The sequence below is a fragment of the Phodopus roborovskii genome, unplaced genomic scaffold (assembly GCF_943737965.1).
Source record: "Phodopus roborovskii unplaced genomic scaffold, PHOROB, whole genome shotgun sequence".
Classification (NCBI taxonomy): Eukaryota; Metazoa; Chordata; class Mammalia; order Rodentia; family Cricetidae; genus Phodopus; species Phodopus roborovskii.
This window is the reverse complement of record NW_026125052.1, coordinates 2,872,875-2,891,683: the sequence shown is the minus strand read 5'-3', so window position 1 is coordinate 2,891,683 and position 18,809 is coordinate 2,872,875. Positions and strand designations below refer to the sequence as shown.

The following is an 18,809-nucleotide window of genomic DNA, read 5'->3' as shown; positions in this document are numbered from 1 at the left end:
AGATGAGTGTTGCCATACATAATTTACTTTTTTGTCACTTAGAAATCATGAAAATGTTCAGGCACATGTCTGTAATCCTAGCACTCAGGGCAAAGAAATAGGAGGATCAAGAGTTCAGTGTCATGGTCCCGAGAAATATAAAGAGTCTATGTGAGAACCTGTCTCAAAACAAAGCAAGATAAATAAACAAACAAATAAATAAATAAATAAAAATTTAAGGCTTGTACCAGTTGATTCTCCTCATTCATCCTCATGGACTACATTTAAGTGTTGGTGGCCTTCTAATGGTGGTAGTCTATGTACACTATACCTTCTTTCAAACTAATTTTCTATTTGTTATCTTATGTGTCTTAATGTTATTTTTCCCTTTTAGGTTGTCACAGCTCATGCAGTTCGAGTCCCTGTCACCAGCAACCTGAGTGCCAACATTACTGGGTTTCTGCCCATTCATTGTATTTACCAGCTTCTCAGGAGTCGATCCTTTACCAAGCACAAAGTGTCAATAAAAGTATGACTTTACTCTTAGATTTTAAACTCAGTTATTCCTCACTAGTTCTTGGTTTGTTTACTATTGTTCTTTCCTCTGGTTTGTATATAGAATGTTTGATAATAAGCTAAACTACTAGTTATTTATTTAGTTAAGAACCCAATTTCAGATTTCAAAACAATATTATAACTTAATTACAAAATGTATGATGTTAGAATCAGGCATTGGTGGCACATGCCTTTAAACCCAGCACTCGGGAGGCAGAGGCAGGTGGATCTCTGTGAGTGCAAGTCCAGCCTGGTCTACAAAGTGAGTTCCAGGATAGCCAGGGCTGTTACACAGAGAAACCCTGTCTCAGAAATCAAAAACAAAAATAAACAAAGTATACTATTATTTTTCCACTTAAATTCTCAATAATGGCATTTAACTACTTCATTTAACACTTATTAAGAAATTGCCATTTTTTTTTTTTTTTTTTTTTACATATTTTGTTTTGTTTGCTACAGATTCTCATGTAGCCTGAACTGTTCTTGAACTGGATTTGTTGCTGAGGCTGGCCTTGAATTCTTGGTTCCCCTGCTTTCCCCTCCTAAGTGCTAGGGCTCTAGGTGTGCACTAACATGTCTGGCCCATTTTCTAAATTTTACTTTTGTTCACCAGTTCTACTGTGGCTGTTTCCCAGTTTGTCACAAGCATCGCCAGTGCCTAACTTATAAAAGTTTCAGCTTTTGTATTTTGCTTATATCAAAAAGTTAAAAGGTCTTCCAGAGAGAGAAGTTCTAAACCCAAGAGATTAATGCCTATTTTTGTACCTTCTGTATGGCATATCCCCCAGGTGCTCTTGTTTTGATGATTAATGAAGTTATTACTTTTCAGCAAGATTGCATTTTTTGCTTCTTTTTGTATTTTTTATCAAGTAAAACAGCTATGGATTAAGAGTCTAGAGGCATATCGCACATTTCTACATGCCTTCTACTCATCAATTTACTCATCAATTGTTAAGTGGTAGTCCTGTATTAGTACTTACCTAAGACACTTCCTTACTTTTCTTTCTTTCCTTTTTTTTTTTTTTTTTTTTTTTTTTTTGTTTTTGGACAGGGTTTCTCTGTATATCCCTGGCTGTCCTGGAACTTCTCTGTAGACCAGGTTTCTCTTGAACTCAGAGATCTACCTGCCTCTACCTTAGGCATGGCCCAGCCTAAGCCACTTTCTCAATCAAGGTGTTTCTCAGAAGAAATAGCCTCCTGCCACAGTCCCCTTCTGCTGGGAAGTCTTCTATAATACATACAGATCTTTAAATATAGAGTCAGGACTGTTCAAAAGCTGATTACATGCAAAGCCCAGGCTTCTCGACATCTTAGGCATATCTTTCTCTGGACAGTCTTTTTGGTTAAATTATAATAACTTTTAAGCCAAAGCTAATTATGAAAAGAGGTAGTATATTTTAGCTCCCAAAACTAATGCTGAGTACACTGATTTGAAAAACAATGGAAAGCTATACATGCCTCTACAGGTTTGCTCTCTTTTTGGGGGGTGCCTTGATTTATTGTTTTTTTTTTTTTTTTTCTAGGACTGGATTTACAGACAGCTGTGTGAAACCTCCACTCCACTCCACCCTCAGCTACTTCCTCTGATTGATGTGTACATAAACTCTATACTTACTCCTGCATCTAAATCTAATCCTGAAGCCACAAATCAGCCAGTCACAGAACAGGAGATACTCAACATTTTCCAGGAAGTTATTGGGGTAAATCAAATAGTGCTTCTTTTACATCTGTTACATTTTTGTCTTAGTCCATATTTTTTTCTCCTTAGAAGTCTTATAGGTAATTCTTATTTCAAAATAAGGTTAATGCACCGGTATGTATACTTGCACACACAATTGCAAACACATAATATTATGTACATACAAATGAGTTTCAATTTTATTAGCTCACTAATAAAAATTATATAGTAGTATTAGTTCCCAGTAGTTTGTCGAACAGTACTTATTGAAGAGTTCTTTTCTACTTCTAATTAAAAGAATTATTTGTTTTATTTTTCTTTTGTGTATGTATTCGTCAATGAATAGTTTTTGAGAGAGTGTTTCACTTTGTAGCCTGGGTGATCTCAAACTCATAATCTTGCTGCTGCAGCCTCTTGAATCCTGGAATAACAGGCTTTTCCTACCATGTACAGCTCAAGGAGTTGTTTTGAAGCCTCCTGTTAAAGTATAATGAGTATCTTGAAGATTATGTATTTGCTAAAGGACCATGGGACATTTCAACATATCTAACATGATATTGTTTAGCTTCCTGGGAATCAAAGATTCCTGGGAATCAAATACATCTGGATTCAATGATGCAAAGTTTGGTGAAAATCTTTTCCCTTACTTTGCTAGGAAAAAGTGGCAGTTTGCACAGACACAGTTAAATATACAGTATCTATTTAATGAATTGTTTTCTTCATGGTAATTTCATATAGTACTTTGATTCCTGTAAGTCTTTCAGACAGCCTGACGGTAGTACTATTGAGAAATAGTAGCTGAAGTCTTGTGACATTTTCTTCTCATCTTTTTCTTTTCTTTATTCCACACCAGATTTATTGAGTAAAATAAATGCACAAAGTATGGCAATTTTGTTGGCAACAATTTTTTGAGCAGTCCCATTCTTCTTATTGATTTAACTGAGGCAAATACAAGTTATTTTATTGCATTTTTATTTACTAATATTAACCCTCAGATCAGAGCTTTCATCACACACCACACAGTAACTCTCTCTATATGCATATTATATAATGGTTTGAAAGGTGTTAAAAAGGCCATAGCAGAATTAAAGGCATTTCAAAGAGGCCTGAGAGGCAGACTTGAGAGATGAAAAGAGTCTGGGATAACTGATTGATGCTGCAGATGTTGTTGCTGAGTTGTTGTTGAGCTGCAGAAATGAGGTATGGTGGAAGCTATAGACGCAAAGGGCAGGACTGGGTCTAGACAGATGAACAGGTAGATGGACAGATAGCAATTCAAGAAGGCTATGTCAACAGTGAGAATGGAGCTGAGCTGAAGTCTCGGGCAGTCATGAATTCTCTACCTGCACATACACTGCTAGTTAGGTGACAGGTTGGTGGGACCACTACCTTTACAGTGTTGCATCCCCTTGGTTGTGGGTTTTCCTCATCTTAAATCCAGCAGTCCTCTTCCCAGTCCCGTTGTGCTTGGAGCAGCAGCACTGGCTAATCTGTTTCACAATGAAAAAGAAAGCAGCTCTTGTGGTTTAGTATTTTAACAGTTTTCCTATCCCCTTAGGGTGACAGCGTCCGCCTTAATCAGCGCTTCAGTATCACGGCGCAGCTTTTGGTGCTCTATTATATCCTTTCTTATGAGGAAGCGCTCCTGGCAAACACAAAGACTTTAGGTAAGTCAACCAGACCTCAGTGGGTCCAGTAGTTTGTTCACGATGAATCTGATAGTCCAGAGAAATCTAGTGACGAGGTAGTAAAGAGATGCCAGGAAGTTCTTTTAGGCTAGATTTCAGACCACTTGTATTGTATCATGGTACTCAGATGCTCCTTTAGTTCCTCATAAAGCTTTTCTTGGTTAGGGGGCTTTCTCTGGTCTGGTAGCTTGTCTTCCAGGGCTGTGAAGTTCAGAATATGCCCCAGTGTTGAGACAGTTTTTTTTTTTTTTCTGTAGCCAAAAGATTATTTGCCTCAAATATATTCCTACCGGTAATAATTGTGTTGTCGTTTTAGCACTTTGCTAATTGTCCTTTGGTTTAATCCGCATAATGAACATTAGTAACCACCTGCTGGCTATAGAGGTAGAATCTGAAGTAGAATCCAGTTTTGTAATGTTGTAGCTGTTAAAATACATACATGTGTATTCATTGTTCATTTAAAAATAAGCACATGAGCTGGGTGGTGGTGGCCCTTGCCTTTAATCCCAGCACTCCAGAGGTAGAGGCAAGCAGATCTCTGTGAGTTCAAGACCAGCCTGGTCTATTAGATCTGGTTCCAGAACAGGCACCAAAAACACAGAGAAACCCTGTCTGGAAAAAAAAAAAAAGTGTGTATGTGTATATTAATGTGTTTTTTGAATGTTGTTTAAGGTTTATTTATTTATTATGTATACAGTGTTCTACCTGCAGATGTGCCTGCGTGCCAGAAGAGGGCACCAGATCTCATTACAGATGGTTGTGAGCCACCATATGGTGCTGGAAATTGAACTCAAGACCTCAGGAAGAGCAGCCAGTGCTCTTAACCTCTGAGCCATCTCTCTAGCCTGTGTATATTAATGTATATAGATGTGTATATGAATTCTAGTTAAATGTTCATTTAAAAATCTTTTAGACAGGAGATAAAAATTGTACATATTTATAGGATACCATTGATTTAAGTCTCCATCCAAAAGAAGATTCGTGGTAGTAAAGAATGACTTCCTGTGCACTTATTACTTAGTTAAAATTTGAATATTCTTTGTGCATTTCAAGAGTTTGTACTTAAAACACTGTGTTATAAGTTAGGCATAGTACTGTACACTTATATCAAAAACATCTCAAAACAGACTGCTTTATCTAGTAAGAAAAAAATCACACAAATAATTTTTATTTGTTTTTTTTGTTTTCAAGACAGAGTCTCTTATAGACCAGGCTGGTCTTGAACTCTGTGTAACTGAGTTTTGCCTGAACTCCTGACCCTCTTGCCTCTACCTCCCAAGTGAGTGCTTGCATTGCAGGTGTGAACCATCATGACTGACCACAGTCTCAGGCCTCAGTAGTTAAAAGTATGGCTGGCTTAACTCACCTTCCAGCTTCACATTACCTGAGAAGAAATTCTTGCCTTTTTTCCTCTGTCCTTCCATTGTATGTATAATTTCCTTCTTGGTCACCAGCAGAACAAGATTCATTGTTTCATTGACTGGTACTTAGTAAATTGGTACTATGTACCACCATGCCCAGCTTGGCGATTTGAAGTTTTACAGCTGTAAATCCTAGAGTTAAACCAAGTATTAACAAAAGAAGTATTCTAGCTGGGCAGTGGTGGAGCATACCTTCAATCCCAGCACTCTGGAGGCAGAGGCTGGCAGATCTCTGTTAGTTCAAGGCCAGCTTGGTCTACAAAGAGAGTTCCAGGACAGCCAAGGCTATATAGAGAAATCCTGTCTCAAACAAACAAACAAACAAAAAATGGAATAGCATACAAAGAAATTAATTTGGACTTGTTAAAAAGGAAAAGAATAGATGTTGCTAACTAAAGGTAGGATATAGGCAAGAAGGAAGTCAAATTCACATTTCTTAACATCCTTTAAGTAGATAATCACCAGCTATCACTAATAATGTATTCAAAGATCCTTTTGTTTTTTAGAGATAGTATCTTAGGTAGCCCAAGCTAGCTTTAAATTTACTATTTACTGAAGATGGTTTTGAACTTCTGATCCCACCTTTTATCTCCCATGTACTAGGATTACACACCTGTGCCTGTAATGCCTGGTGTTGTATTTTATTTATGTTTTAATTCATTTCTATTTTTTTAATGATTTATTTTTATGTTATGTGCATTGGTGTTTTGCCTGCATGTGTGTCTGTATGAGAGTGTTGGAACTTCTGGAACTGGAGTTATAGTTATGAGCTGCCATGTGGGTGCCGCTAATTGAACTTGGGTCTTCTGGAAGAACAGCCAGTGCTCTTAACTCTTGAGCCATTTCTCCAGCCCCCCCCCCCCCTTTTTTTCCCTATCACCATGGTATCTTATAATTTGCACTGGAATTATCAAGCTCTAAGTCTGTGTTCATGACTACTTTGGGCTTTCCTAAATAGATGTGGGGAAGTCTTGACTGAGTTCTTTCATTGTAGTGCATTTCTGCACTAAAACCTGCCATGATTTGTTTTTCCTTTCCATTTGTTTCAATTCTTGGCATTTTCTAGAACTTGCCCTTGTTTTTTTCTTATAGTCACTATTTTGGTAGCTGTTTTCATCTTCAAAACAATCATATTAAGTGAATGAAAAGTAATTTCACATTGTCTTTATTCTTGTTTGTTTTGAAAGTTAAGATTTTTTTTTTTTTTTTTTTTTGTTACTCTCTTATTTTATACTTTTGTCATTTGCTGACAGCTTCCATGCAAAGGAAACCCAAATCATATTCTTCTTCTTTAATGGACCAGATTCCTATCAAGTTCCTTATTCGACAGGCCCAAGGGCTGCAGCAGGAGTTGGGAGGTACTTGTTTTTTATTTATTTTTCTTGATAAAGTTTGTTAAGAAATGTTACTTATTATGCTATAAGTGTGGTAAGTGTTCAGTGTTAAAATTGTAAACAATTCAAGAATGAACGTGCTTTTTGCTACTCTCATTAAATCCATTACCTTACCCCTGCAGATCACCTCTCAGAGAACCACAGCTGTTTTCAGTTTGACATGCATTTTTAAGTCACTTTTCCTTATAGGTGACCCAGATATAATTGCTGATATTTGGTCGTTGGGGTACACACACACACACACACACACACACAAAATGTATGGAAGCCCACTACTTCTAATTCCCTTCATCTTATGATGAGGTTATAACCCTTTTGTAAGCTGCAGTTTTGCAAATCTAAAATGCATTTGTGGCCAGGTATGGTGGTTCAACCTTTAATCATAGTACTTGGGAGGCTGAGGCAACACAGATCTCTGAGTTTGGGGCCATCCTGGTGTACATTACTTCCATAGTACTGTAAATCTGAGAACTCAGTAGTCCTACTTCAAAGCTGGAGGCTGTCTTTGACCTAGAGAACATCAGTTTCATGTGTTTGAATATAATAAATATTCACGTGATAACATTAAAAATATGAGTGATAATATACACTGTCTCCTTATTGTCACATTTCTTTTTATGACTTGAAATTTGCACTGAGGGTCTTACATGAATCAAGCTAGTACTACATCACTGAGCTACATCTTTAGCCCTCTGCCTTTTCTTGGAGTCTTGGATATGTATCATATCAATTCCTGTAGATCTACTTTATTCTTTGAAACTGCTCCATAAAATTACATGAAATATTAATATGGATGTAATAGTTCAATAGTAAATATCATTAAATAGATGCATACTAATTTTAGAAATTTGATGTTTTTTTTTCTACATAAAGCACACTTTTCAGTGTGGTTTTCCTCTGACTTTGAAGTTAGGATTTTTCTTCTCTTTCTTTGTTGTGGTTGGTGTGGAAGAGGAGCATGAGCCTTCATTGGACACAGTTAGCCAGATGGCAACGTTTATTATAGCTTTACATAGTCTGCTTCTAAAGAAAATGGTACAGTATTTGGCAGCACTGGCCAATTAACATGTTTTACTGAAAAGAGTACAATATGTAGATTGGTTTGTGTTTCTCCTGGCCTGTAGGGAGTAGTTTAGTTGTGCATATGTTTGGAGATTTGAAGTTCAGTAGCACTTTGGGTTGTTACCGTGCCTTTTTGAGTGTGGGACCATCAGTTCTAAGCAGAGTACTAGGTCAGGCATGGTGGCATGTGATAATCTTAGCACTTGAGAAGTGTTGTTTTTGTTTTTTCTGCCTTGGACTCCTGAAACAAGCCATGTTAAACAGCTTTCATGATGAGAGTCTCACAGTGGGATCAAGTGAAGAAAGCTGGGGAAGATTTGCCGCAAGGGCTCATTCCTGCCATACTCTGAATGAGTTTTCTTGGGGACTTTTATTTAAAATGCTAAACAGATTTTTTTTTTAAATTAAAAAAAGAAATCTTTCTGCTACTCATATTGAATTTAGGCCCTCACACATGTGAGGCAAGTCCTCTGTCATTTTTTTTTACACTTCAGTCTTTGTTTTGAGGTAATGTCTCACTAAGTTGCCAGGCTGACCCCGAGTTCAGTGTGTAGCTGAGGCAAGACCTTGAATTTAGGATCTTACTTCCTCAACTTCTGAATAGCTAAGATTCCAGCCCAGGCCTAGCTAGAATTCCTAAAATTGTGGTATACACCTGTAGAAGTGCTCCAGGCTGCAGTTTCTGCCCTAGTTCCTAGCATTGTGCCTTCCCTCTGAATATGCATTAGGCTTTTTAAGCTTCTGATGCTAGAGGGCTTGAACAGTGTTATGAGAAACACTGTTAGCAGCACCTCTGTTCTTTATGGCTGCTGGCTGCTAAAAATATAGGAGTGCTGAAGATTCTATGAGAGAGACTGAGAGGCCAGTTAATGTTGATATATGTATATTATTTTTTAAAGGGCTGCATTCAGCTTTACTGCGTCTTCTAGCAACGAATTACCCACATTTGTGTATTGTGGATGACTGGATCTGTGAAGAAGAAATCACAGGGACTGATGCGCTGTTACGGCGAATGCTTCTGACTAGTAATGCTAAAAGCCACTCTCCGAAACAACTGCAAGAAGGTATGGTAACTGTTCATTTTACCTCTTATTACTACTGTAAAGAGATACTATGTAGTTGGAATTTTCTTTGGTCTGCCAAGCAGCTCCCCAAATAAACACACAGAAACATTATTAATTATGAATGCTCGACCTTAGCTTAGGCTTATCCCACTAGTTCTTTTAACTTAATTTAGCCTGTTTCTATTCATCTACATTTTTGCCTTGGGGAGTTTTACCTTTCTTTCATTCTATGTCCTACTTTCTTGCTTCTTCCATATCTGGCTGGCTAACTGTTTGGCCCCTGTCCTTTCTTCTTTTTCCCTTGAGCCTAAATTTCTACTCCTACTTACTTTCCCTTCTCAGAAGTCCCACCTATTCCTCTTCCTTCTCTATTGGCTGTTCAGCTTCTATTAGACCAATCAGATGCCTTAGGCAGGCAAGGTAAATCAGCAAGACATTTTTACATAAATAAATGCAACACATCTTTGCATAGTTAAACAAAATATTCTGCAACAGTGCTAGACTAATTGAAATCCTATATTGTAAGCAATTGTTTTCAATCAAGGTAAGAATTGTGAGCCAATTCTTTGCTATGCTGGGTATCTAGTTGACATGTTTATAGCATTTCCATATTCTGTATTACATCACTAAAAAGATTTAGAAAAATCCCAAATTGGTTAGAAATAATTACAATAGAACTGGGAGTGTACTTGATCTCAGTGGGTAATGTTCCAGATTATTATCCCCAAGTACAAATAGTGTGAGCTACCCATTAACATTGCATTAACTGTATTAAAAAGTTTCAGCTTTCTAGCTGGGCAGTGGTGGCACACGTCTTTAGTCCCAGTACATGGGCACTTTGGTGACAGAGGCAGGTGAATTTCTGTGAGATTGAGACCAGCCTGGTCTACAAGAGCTAGTTCCAGGACAGTCTCTAAAGCCACAGAGAAACCCTGTCTCGAAAAACCAAAAAGAAAAAGAAAACGTTTCAGCTTTCTTAAAACAGTTGCACAATCATTGCATAATCCTTACTCCTCTTGAGGTGACAACATTGACCTTGGCACCCCACCCAAATACACTCTAAATTTTTGTTGTTGTGGTTCTTGAGGTGTTTGCTGTTATTTCTAAATCTTTCTCTCTTTTCCCTTTGGAGTTGCAGATTGATCTGGGCCTTTTGTGCATGTTGGGCCAATGTTTTACTACTCAGCTTTCTCCCCAGCCCTTGAGGTTATTGTGGTCTTGTTTTCTGTTCACAGTTGAAGGAACTGTAAATTATGCAAAGCCAATTGTCCTTGACACATGGATTTTGAAACCAAATACACAGATGACATGTGTCTCACCAGCTTTGGACAGTTTTTTCCTACATTTCTTTTAGGTGCTATTGGCTTTTCATGGTGAAAGGCATGCATGTCTATATGTTTTCCTCTAAGTAGTCAGCAGATGATGACCATCTTGGTGTAGATAGTTACTGTGTTCATGATGGCAACAAAAATAAATTTTAAAAATATTTTTATTTAATTTCATAGCTTCAATATGCTATTTCATTATGTAATCAAAATGAAGAATATTATTCGGATAGCTCTTTTTTCATACATATTTAGTTTTTCCATTTAATATTTATTTCATGTTTGCTAGCCAGATGTAGTTAGTGACCACTCTAGTAGAGAGACAATTCTAGATATTTAATAACAGCAATCTGCTAGATGCTCATTGTGTACAGTAGGAGGAAATGTATCAAGGAGTTTGAAACTTCCAAATTAATAAGCCACAGAAGCAATACTCAGGCCCACTTTTTCTACTTCAGTGCTATTTTTAAAGAACAACCTGAATTACCCCCCACCCAAAATGAGGTTAGTCTTTGTGTCACTAATATGATTGTTTTTAACATATAATTCACCATTTATTAAAGACAAAAGCAAATTTGGATGGCAATTAGATAGGTGTTCTAAGTTATTTTTTCATGAAGAATTAAATTTTATTTTTATTTTTACATAATTTTTTGGGAATTTCACATCATATATCCCAATCATGCTCACCTCCCAGTCCCTTTATATACACCCCTCACTCCTGCAGCATGGCCCCCAGAAGAACTACCCCCCAAAAAAAATTAACAGCAAGACAATACAAAAACTCTACCTTGCTCCTCCATCTTTCCAATACCTTGTCATTTATCCTCGTGGCATTGGGGGCTGTGGTATGTATACCCTTTTGTCCAATCAGCCCCACCCACAAAATGTTCTCTGCAGTGAGTCATTGGTCTGCTTCAAGGCCCCTGGCCTTTGGCATATCATCTTCACTGGACCCTCACTGAAACTCCTCTGGAATGTCCTGTTGTTTTTCCCAAGTCATGGGGATCCTGCAGTTAGTATTCTTCAGGACCAGCCCTTTCATATGCTCCAGCATAGATGGTGTAGATGTCAGAGTGGGCCAAACCAAGTCCCAGGATGTGGGTCTGGGTGGTAGCTGAGCTAGTCAGTCTAGACCACTGGGACAGGCGAGAGGCACAACCAGCCCTTCTTGGCCCATGCCTGTGGTGAGGGATGGGACCATCTCTCAGTTTATGAAACACCATCTGCACTTTTGTGAATTTTTATTTTGTATTGCATTTTGATTTGTTTATTAGGTATATGTTTATGTGGGACCTTGCACATTCCCCACTACACATGTGGAAGTCAGAGAACAACTTGTGGGAGCTGGTTCTACCCTCCAGGTGGGGTGGAACTCAGGTTATCAGGCTTCATTTAACCTAACCTCTGAATATATCACCTGCATTCCAAGAAGCTTTCTAATGACTAGCTGTAATGGAAATTGTAGCTATGGTCAAAGTTTACTTTTAATACATTGCTTTCTTGATTTGTTTGATTCCTGTTCTAAGAAAACAGGATTCATTTCTGCTTGGTGGACATTATAGAATTTAGGTAATGGTTGCAAAATTTTCTTTTTAGCATTTTCAGCTGTCCCAGTAAGTCACACACAAGTGATGCAGATTATGGAGCACTTAACTCTACTTTCTGCCAGTGAACTTATACCATATGCAGAAGTATTAACATCCAATATGAACCAGCTGCTGAATTCAGGGGTTCCACGGAGAATTCTTCAAACTGTCAATAAGTTATGGATGGTTCTTAATACTGTGATGCCAAGAAGGTAAATTTGGTGTATGCTATATGTGTTAGAGAAGTTATAGCTTTGATAATAGACAGGAAACTTAGTTGATAGAAAAACATTCACAAGACCACTCACCATCAGTGTTTTTGAGTATGAAATAATAAAATTATTTTCTGAAGATGACTATTAAAAGATGTGTACACTAGCAGTGGTGCTGAACTTTAATATCAGCATGTATTTGGGATTGAGAACAGGCAGATCTCTTTGAAGTTTGAGCACAGCCTGGTCTACATAGTAAGACATTGTTTCAAAAAAAAAAAAAAAAAGCCCCAAACAAACAAAAAAAGGATTTGTTACATTTTAAAGAATACTTTAAGAAATAAGAGCTATTGGGGGCTGGAGAGAAGGCTCAGAGATTAAGGGTACTCATTGCTTTCCCAGAGGTCCTGAATTCAATTCCCAACAACCACATGGTGAGTTCCAAGTTCTCCAGGACTGTTACACAGAGAAACCCTGTCTCAAAAAACAAGCAATCAAAAATTCTAGCTTTTTCATTTCTTCATTTTAGCTCGGTAGTAGGCTTATAACATTATCCAACTTGCTTGTGAAGTTTAGCAGTCCTTCTCTTCCTTTCTGTGATTCTGCTTCCTTTCCTGTTTTTCTTACCGAGACAGGGTTTCTCTGTGTAGCCTTGGCTCTCCTGGAACTCATTTCACCTCAGCTGCAAAGACTTGTGGCTACTGTGTTCATTGTTTAACTTGTGTTTGTGTTAGAGACATAGTAATATATTATAGATGTCTAGTTTTTAGTTTTTCAGAGTTTATTCCCAGGGCTGGGGATATAGCTTGGTTGGTAGCCTGCTTATCTAGCATGCATGAAACTCTGGGTTCCACCCTCAGCAGTGCATAAACTATGTCATGGTGGTACAGTTCTCTGATCTCAGCACTTGGGAGGGCCTCCAGGAGAATCAGAAGTTCAGGTGATCTTCAGCTATGCAGTGAGTTTGGGGCCAGCCTGAACTACATGGGAGCCTTTCTCAGAAACAAACAACAAAGAATTCCAAAGGTTTCTTCATACTTTTTTTTTTTTTTTTTTTTTTTGGTCTATCTTGAAAATATCTTCCTTCTTTTTCTTTTTTTTTTTTTTTGTTTAGATACAAAGGACTACATTAGTGTAGATGTGAGTTAAAACATAGCTCTTATGAACATGTGATTTTTTTCTCAACAGGCTGTGGGTAATGACGGTTAATGCACTCCAACCTTCTATAAAGTTTATACGACAACAAAAATACACTCAGAATGATTTGATGATAGATCCTCTCATTGTCTTGAGGTGTGACCGGAGGGTTCACAGGTAAATTCATTTTTTTTTTTTTTTAATGGAACTGTACTTTGGAGAATCAAAAGAAACTGAAGAAAATAATTTTAAAATCCTATTGCATGTATTTATAAATTATAGTCAGTGTTATATTTAGTATGTGGACAATAAATCTAGCCTTAGAGAAAAGGCATTCTTGGCTTTGGTAGTCATCTGTAGGGCTCTTCTGTCTTTTAATATGAAGCTCTGTAAAGAACCACCATTTCTACTAGCTCATTAACAATAATTTTGCTTTATTGTGTTTTATTTTGAAATAAGATATCACTGTATAGCTGAGTGTGACCTTGAAATCCTGCTTTAATGCCTGATTTTCCTGCCTCAGTCATCTTAGTTCTGGGAGTACAGGTGTGTGTCAGCATATACAGCTTGAAAAGTGATTTTAAAACACTGATAATATTTGTAAGCCATTACATCTTTTAAATGGTGACTTGTTTGACATCAGTTGTGATGTAATTTCACTGATTCCTCATTTGTCTCTAATTCCTAGAGAATTGTTTAGAAATGGCCTCTCTTCAAAAGGTAGAATTTAGTCAGGTGTTGGTGGTGCCCTTTAGTCACTCGGGAAGCAGAGGCAGATGGATCGCTGAGTTCAAGGCCAGCCTGGTTTACAGAGCGAGTTCCAGGACAGGCTCCAAAGCTACACAGAGAAACCTTGTCTCGAAAAACAAAACAAAACAAAAAACAAAAAAAAAAAAAAAAAAAAAAAAAAAAAAGGTAGAATTTAGTTAACAGACATCAATATTTGGATTTCAAGCTGTTATAGGTGACATTAATGATAAATAAGTCTACTGGCCTACCTTTGGTGATCATCGTCTACATGGGAAAAGAAGATAGATATATGAACTGTAAATAGTGTGGTCATATGTAAATGAATGATGTACGAAATGAATTTTTTTGTTTTGTTTTTTGGAGTAAAGATCTCACTATATAGCCCTGGCTGTCCTAGAACTCGCTCTATAGACCAGGCTGGCCTCAAACTCACAGAGATCCATCCACCTCTGCCTCCTGAGTGCTGGGATTAAAAGTGTGAGCACCACCGCTGGCAACATACTCATTTTTAAGAAAGTTGATTCATGTTGTTTTTCTTCCATCCAGAAAGACTCAGCCAATTTATATTTCATTACAGTGTTTTGTATTGTATACCTTCTTATATATTTCTATTTTATATTTTATAGGAGATTGAAAAATGGATTCCTTATTTTATATTTTTGTTAGATTAAACATTTTAATATTATTGTTGGCTACTGCTCTTTTTACCTTTCAGGAAAGCTTTTCTTTTTTTAATAATTCATTTTTGTTTTGTGGGCATTGTTTTGTCTGCATGTATGTCTGTGTGAGAGTGTCATATCTTAGAGTTACAGGCATTTGTGAGCTGCCATGTGGGTGCCGGGAATTGAACCCAAGTCCTCTGGAAGAGTAGTCAGTGCTCTTAACCACTGAGCCATCTTTCCAGTCCTCAGAAAAGCTTTTCTAATGTATTGGGGTTTTTTTTAATTGATTTATAGAATTCATCTATAAAGTCTATAAAGATTTCCAAAGGCCAGATGTGGAGGTACATGCCTATTAAGAATCATGGATTGGAAGCCACTCTGGGCTACTTAGTGAATTTCAGGACAGCCTGAGTTATGGCTCTGTTTTCACCTCTAGTTCTTTGGAAGGATTTGAAAGTTAGCATACAAAGTAATGTATTTATTATCAAGACTTTACTTAAACACACACACACACACACACACACACACACACACACACACACACACACACACACACACGAGAGATTGAACCTGGATGTGCCCTCCCTTTGAGCTGCATCCCTAGCTCTATTGCTTTGTTTTGCCTTTAAAGAAAAAACTCTTTTTAATTTTGCTTTTACCAAGTGCTGATTCTTGTGGTTTTAAAAGAAATTATACATAAATGATGAGAATTTGCCTAGTGGTGGTGGTAGGAAAGTGGGTGGACTTAGATACTTTGGGAAATGAGAGATGGGGGGTCTTTGTCACACCCCCCCCCCCCCCCCCCCCGGTTTATTTGGTGTGAATACAATGTTCTGCCTGCATGTATGCCTGCAGGCCATAAGAGGGCACCAGATCTCAGTACAGATGGTTGTGAGCCACTGTGTGGTTGCTGGGAATTGAACTCAGGTGGTCTTAACCTCTGAGCTATCTCTCTAGCCCTGTCAGTCTTAATAATACCCATTCTTCATTGTTCATTTTTGAAACTTTATATGTACTTATGCAAATACTTTGTAACATACAAGAAGATTGACAAGAAAAGGTTTTGAAGTGAAAGTCTCACTCTTGTAGCTGTCATTCTGACATTTGTAAAGCCAAATTCCTCATTGGCTTCTTTTGACCAATTCCAGATCTGTCTTCTGTGTGGGTAGTTTCACACATGGATCAACAGGATTACTTCCCAGAAGCTCTGATTCACAATATCTAAGTTGACACTTAAGATTTAAATAAAATATTTCAAGTCATTTTTGTCTTTTACTTTTGGAAAAATTGCTACAATTTATTGCTTTCACTGTGTTTGTTTGTTTTTAGTGTTGGGTATTCAACCCAGACAGAGTCTTGTGAATGCTAGGCAAGTGCTTTGCTGTTGTGCTGTATTCCTGGTCCCCTTTATAATCTGTTTTCAGATAGACTCTTGCCAAGTTGCCCAGGATGGTCTTGAATTTGTGATTTTCTTGCCTTAAGACGAATATACCAGCCCTGATGTGTACCCAATTTATAGATGAGGAAACAGAAGCTCAGTAAATAATTTGTCCAGATTAAATGGACATTTATTCACTTTTAGAATACAGAAGTGTAATGCTTTCCTGCACCAAAGAAGAAATAGGTGTAGAAAGAATAAATAATGTGTTTCCATCTTAGTCAGTAATAGGATATGCTTTTTTGAAGGTTTGTATCTTAGACATTTACTGCTTTATCATTTTCTACAAAAATCCAATATCTTTCTGTACAAGTTACATTTTATTTTAGCTGATAAGATGAGGAATGGTGTTCATGAATTTTGAAACGCAGAAAATAAGAAACACACCTTATTTATTGTTTTGGAGGACATGTGATCCTGCTCTGTGGCTCTGGCTGGCTTGTATTCATTACCCACAGTGATGAATCCCAGCTCAACTTTCCCAGTGTTGGGATTATAGGCAAGCAACAGACCTTTACAAATGAGTATTTCATTCAGAAAATTGTTAAACCATGCTTTTCAAACCATTTAAACTCACTCACTAGACCAGGCTGGCCTCGAACTCACAGAGATAGATCCTCCTGCCTCTGCCTCCCGAGTGCTGGAATTAAAGGTGTTCACCACTGCCCAGCTCTCTATGTAACTATTAAATTATAGTCTTCCTGATACATTTTCTTCTTTGTTTAGGTGCCCCCCATTGATGGATATTACTCTACACATGCTGAATGGGTATCTCCTTGCATCTAAAGCTTACCTTAGTGCCCATCTGAAGGAGACAGCAGAGCAAGATAGGCCTTCTCAGAACAATACAGTAGGTTTGCTTGGACAGACTGATGCCCCAGAAGTCACCAGAGAAGAGCTGAAAAATGCATTATTGGCTGCTCAGGTAAAATTTGCTAAAGTTAAATTTAGTCAAATTGCGTGTTTGTTTGGTTTAGTTTGTCTTTTGGGTGGGTTTTGGGACAAGGTTTCTCTGTATAACATCTCTGGCTGTGCTGGAACTGTCTCTGTAGATCAGGCTGGCCTCTGACTCACTGAAATCCACCTGCCTTTGCCTCCTGAGTGCTGAGATTAAAGGCTGTCACTGCTACGACCATCCAGCAATGTTTGCTTGTTTTTATCTAAATTTTATCTAAATACATTGTGCCCTATATATACACTGTTGATATTGTGTGTTCCTTTTATTTTAGAATCTAAAACAATCTCATCTTTACTTCTGATTATCAGGTGAACTTTCATTATGAGAACTTAATACATATTTTAATAAGACTTGTATTTATTATTTAAATTTATTACTTAAACCTTTAACCAGTTATATCTACACTTGATCAATACATGTTTATTGGACACCTGTGTGTCAAGTACTATTCAAGGACCATGGACATGGTCGTAAATTAGATATAATCTTTGGTTACTTGTTTTTAAAGATGAGATGGTAGAAAAGGAAATTAGATGTTGGAGGCAGACTATAAACAGAAAAGTAAGTGAATACTTAATATAAAATGTCAGGCTGTATTTTCCATATCAGATTGTCAAACAGGTCACTTCTCAGTTGTTGCTCTGTGAAGTGAGGAAATAGAGGAACATGGAGAAACAGCTGTTCAGACCCTGAGGAAAGAAGGGGAATGAGAGGAAGGAGGGGATTAGGCTTGGGTTGCTTTGGAGGTTGTTGGCTCAGGTTACCTGTCCAGTAGATGGTGAACTCAAGTCTTCACTTCTGCCTAATGGTATCCAGGTGCTTACTTACATGCTTATTTTTATTTTATGTGTGTGCGTGTTTTCTTGCATTTATTTATGTGTATCATGTCAGAAAGGGGTGTTGGATCCGATGGGACTGGAGTTACTTCCATACAGTAGTGAGCTGCCATTTGGAATGGACTCTGGTCTTCTGGAAAAGCAGCCAGTGCTCTTAACCAAGTTATCTCTAGCCTCCTGCATATGTTTATTTTTATGAAAAAAGTGTTTTGTTTTGTTTTTTTTTTTTTTGTTTTGTTTTGTTTTTTAACTCTTCAGGAGACAATGTGAGACCCTCTCTGAATTGTAAATTGCTCAGTTCTGCTCTAAGAATTACCACCTTTGTGGTGTTTGTATTTCAAAATAGCTATTGTGCCATTTCTGTTCATATGAACAGAATTTCTCTTTCAGGTCAACTTCTCAGACTCTTTAGTCTCTTTTATTGTGGTTTATACATTGGTTTGTTCTAAGGTGATGACTTTTTTACTTTTTTTATTTTACATCCAGACCACAGTTTCCCCTCCCTTCTTTCCTCCCTTTCTCTCCTCACAACTTCTCAAGACTTCTTACACCGACTTCTTATCTTCTTGTAGGATAGTGCAGCTGTCCAGATTCTCTTAGAGATTTGTTTGCCTACTGATGAGGAAAAGGCAAAAGGTGCCAATCCAGACATCTCCCTCAGGAATACTCAAAGTGTCATTACCAACAACACTCCGAATAAAGAAATGGAGGAAGGAGAAGACACTCTGCTCTGTAACCTTCGTGAAGTCCAGTGCCTTATCTGTTGCCTGTTGCACCAAATGTACATTGCAGATCCCAACATTGCTAAACTTGTTCACTTTCAGGTGTGTGCTCACAGTAAGGCTGAATGTTTCAATTGTAGTTTTTTTTTTTTTTTTGAGACAGGGTTTCTCTGTGTAGCTTTGGAGCCTGTCCTGGCACTTGGTCTGTAGACCAGGCTGGCCTCAAACTCATAGAGAGATCCACCTGTTTCTGCCTCCTGAGTGCTGGGACTAAAGGTGTGCGCCACCACTGCCCAGCTGAATTTTAGTTTTTCTTGAAGGCTTTATGTATTAAATTAA

General features: G+C 37.7%; 1 protein-coding gene across 3 annotated transcripts in view; it reads left to right on the top strand.

Annotated features, from left to right (window-relative positions):
- Ints2 (integrator complex subunit 2) overlaps nucleotides 1-18,809 on the top strand; it is a 46,526-nt gene that overhangs the window by 22,892 nt on the left and 4,825 nt on the right. For all 3 annotated transcript variants that reach the window (XM_051186421.1, XM_051186505.1, XM_051186339.1), the window contains 9 exons: nucleotides 374-508; nucleotides 2,058-2,234; nucleotides 3,771-3,879; nucleotides 6,575-6,679; nucleotides 8,677-8,841; nucleotides 11,766-11,967; nucleotides 13,156-13,281; nucleotides 16,681-16,879; nucleotides 18,321-18,572. In XM_051186421.1, the coding sequence (XP_051042378.1) occupies nucleotides 374-508; nucleotides 2,058-2,234; nucleotides 3,771-3,879; nucleotides 6,575-6,679; nucleotides 8,677-8,841; nucleotides 11,766-11,967; nucleotides 13,156-13,281; nucleotides 16,681-16,879; nucleotides 18,321-18,572 (1,470 nt within the window). The remainder of the gene's footprint in view (nucleotides 1-373; nucleotides 509-2,057; nucleotides 2,235-3,770; nucleotides 3,880-6,574; nucleotides 6,680-8,676; nucleotides 8,842-11,765; nucleotides 11,968-13,155; nucleotides 13,282-16,680; nucleotides 16,880-18,320; nucleotides 18,573-18,809) is intronic.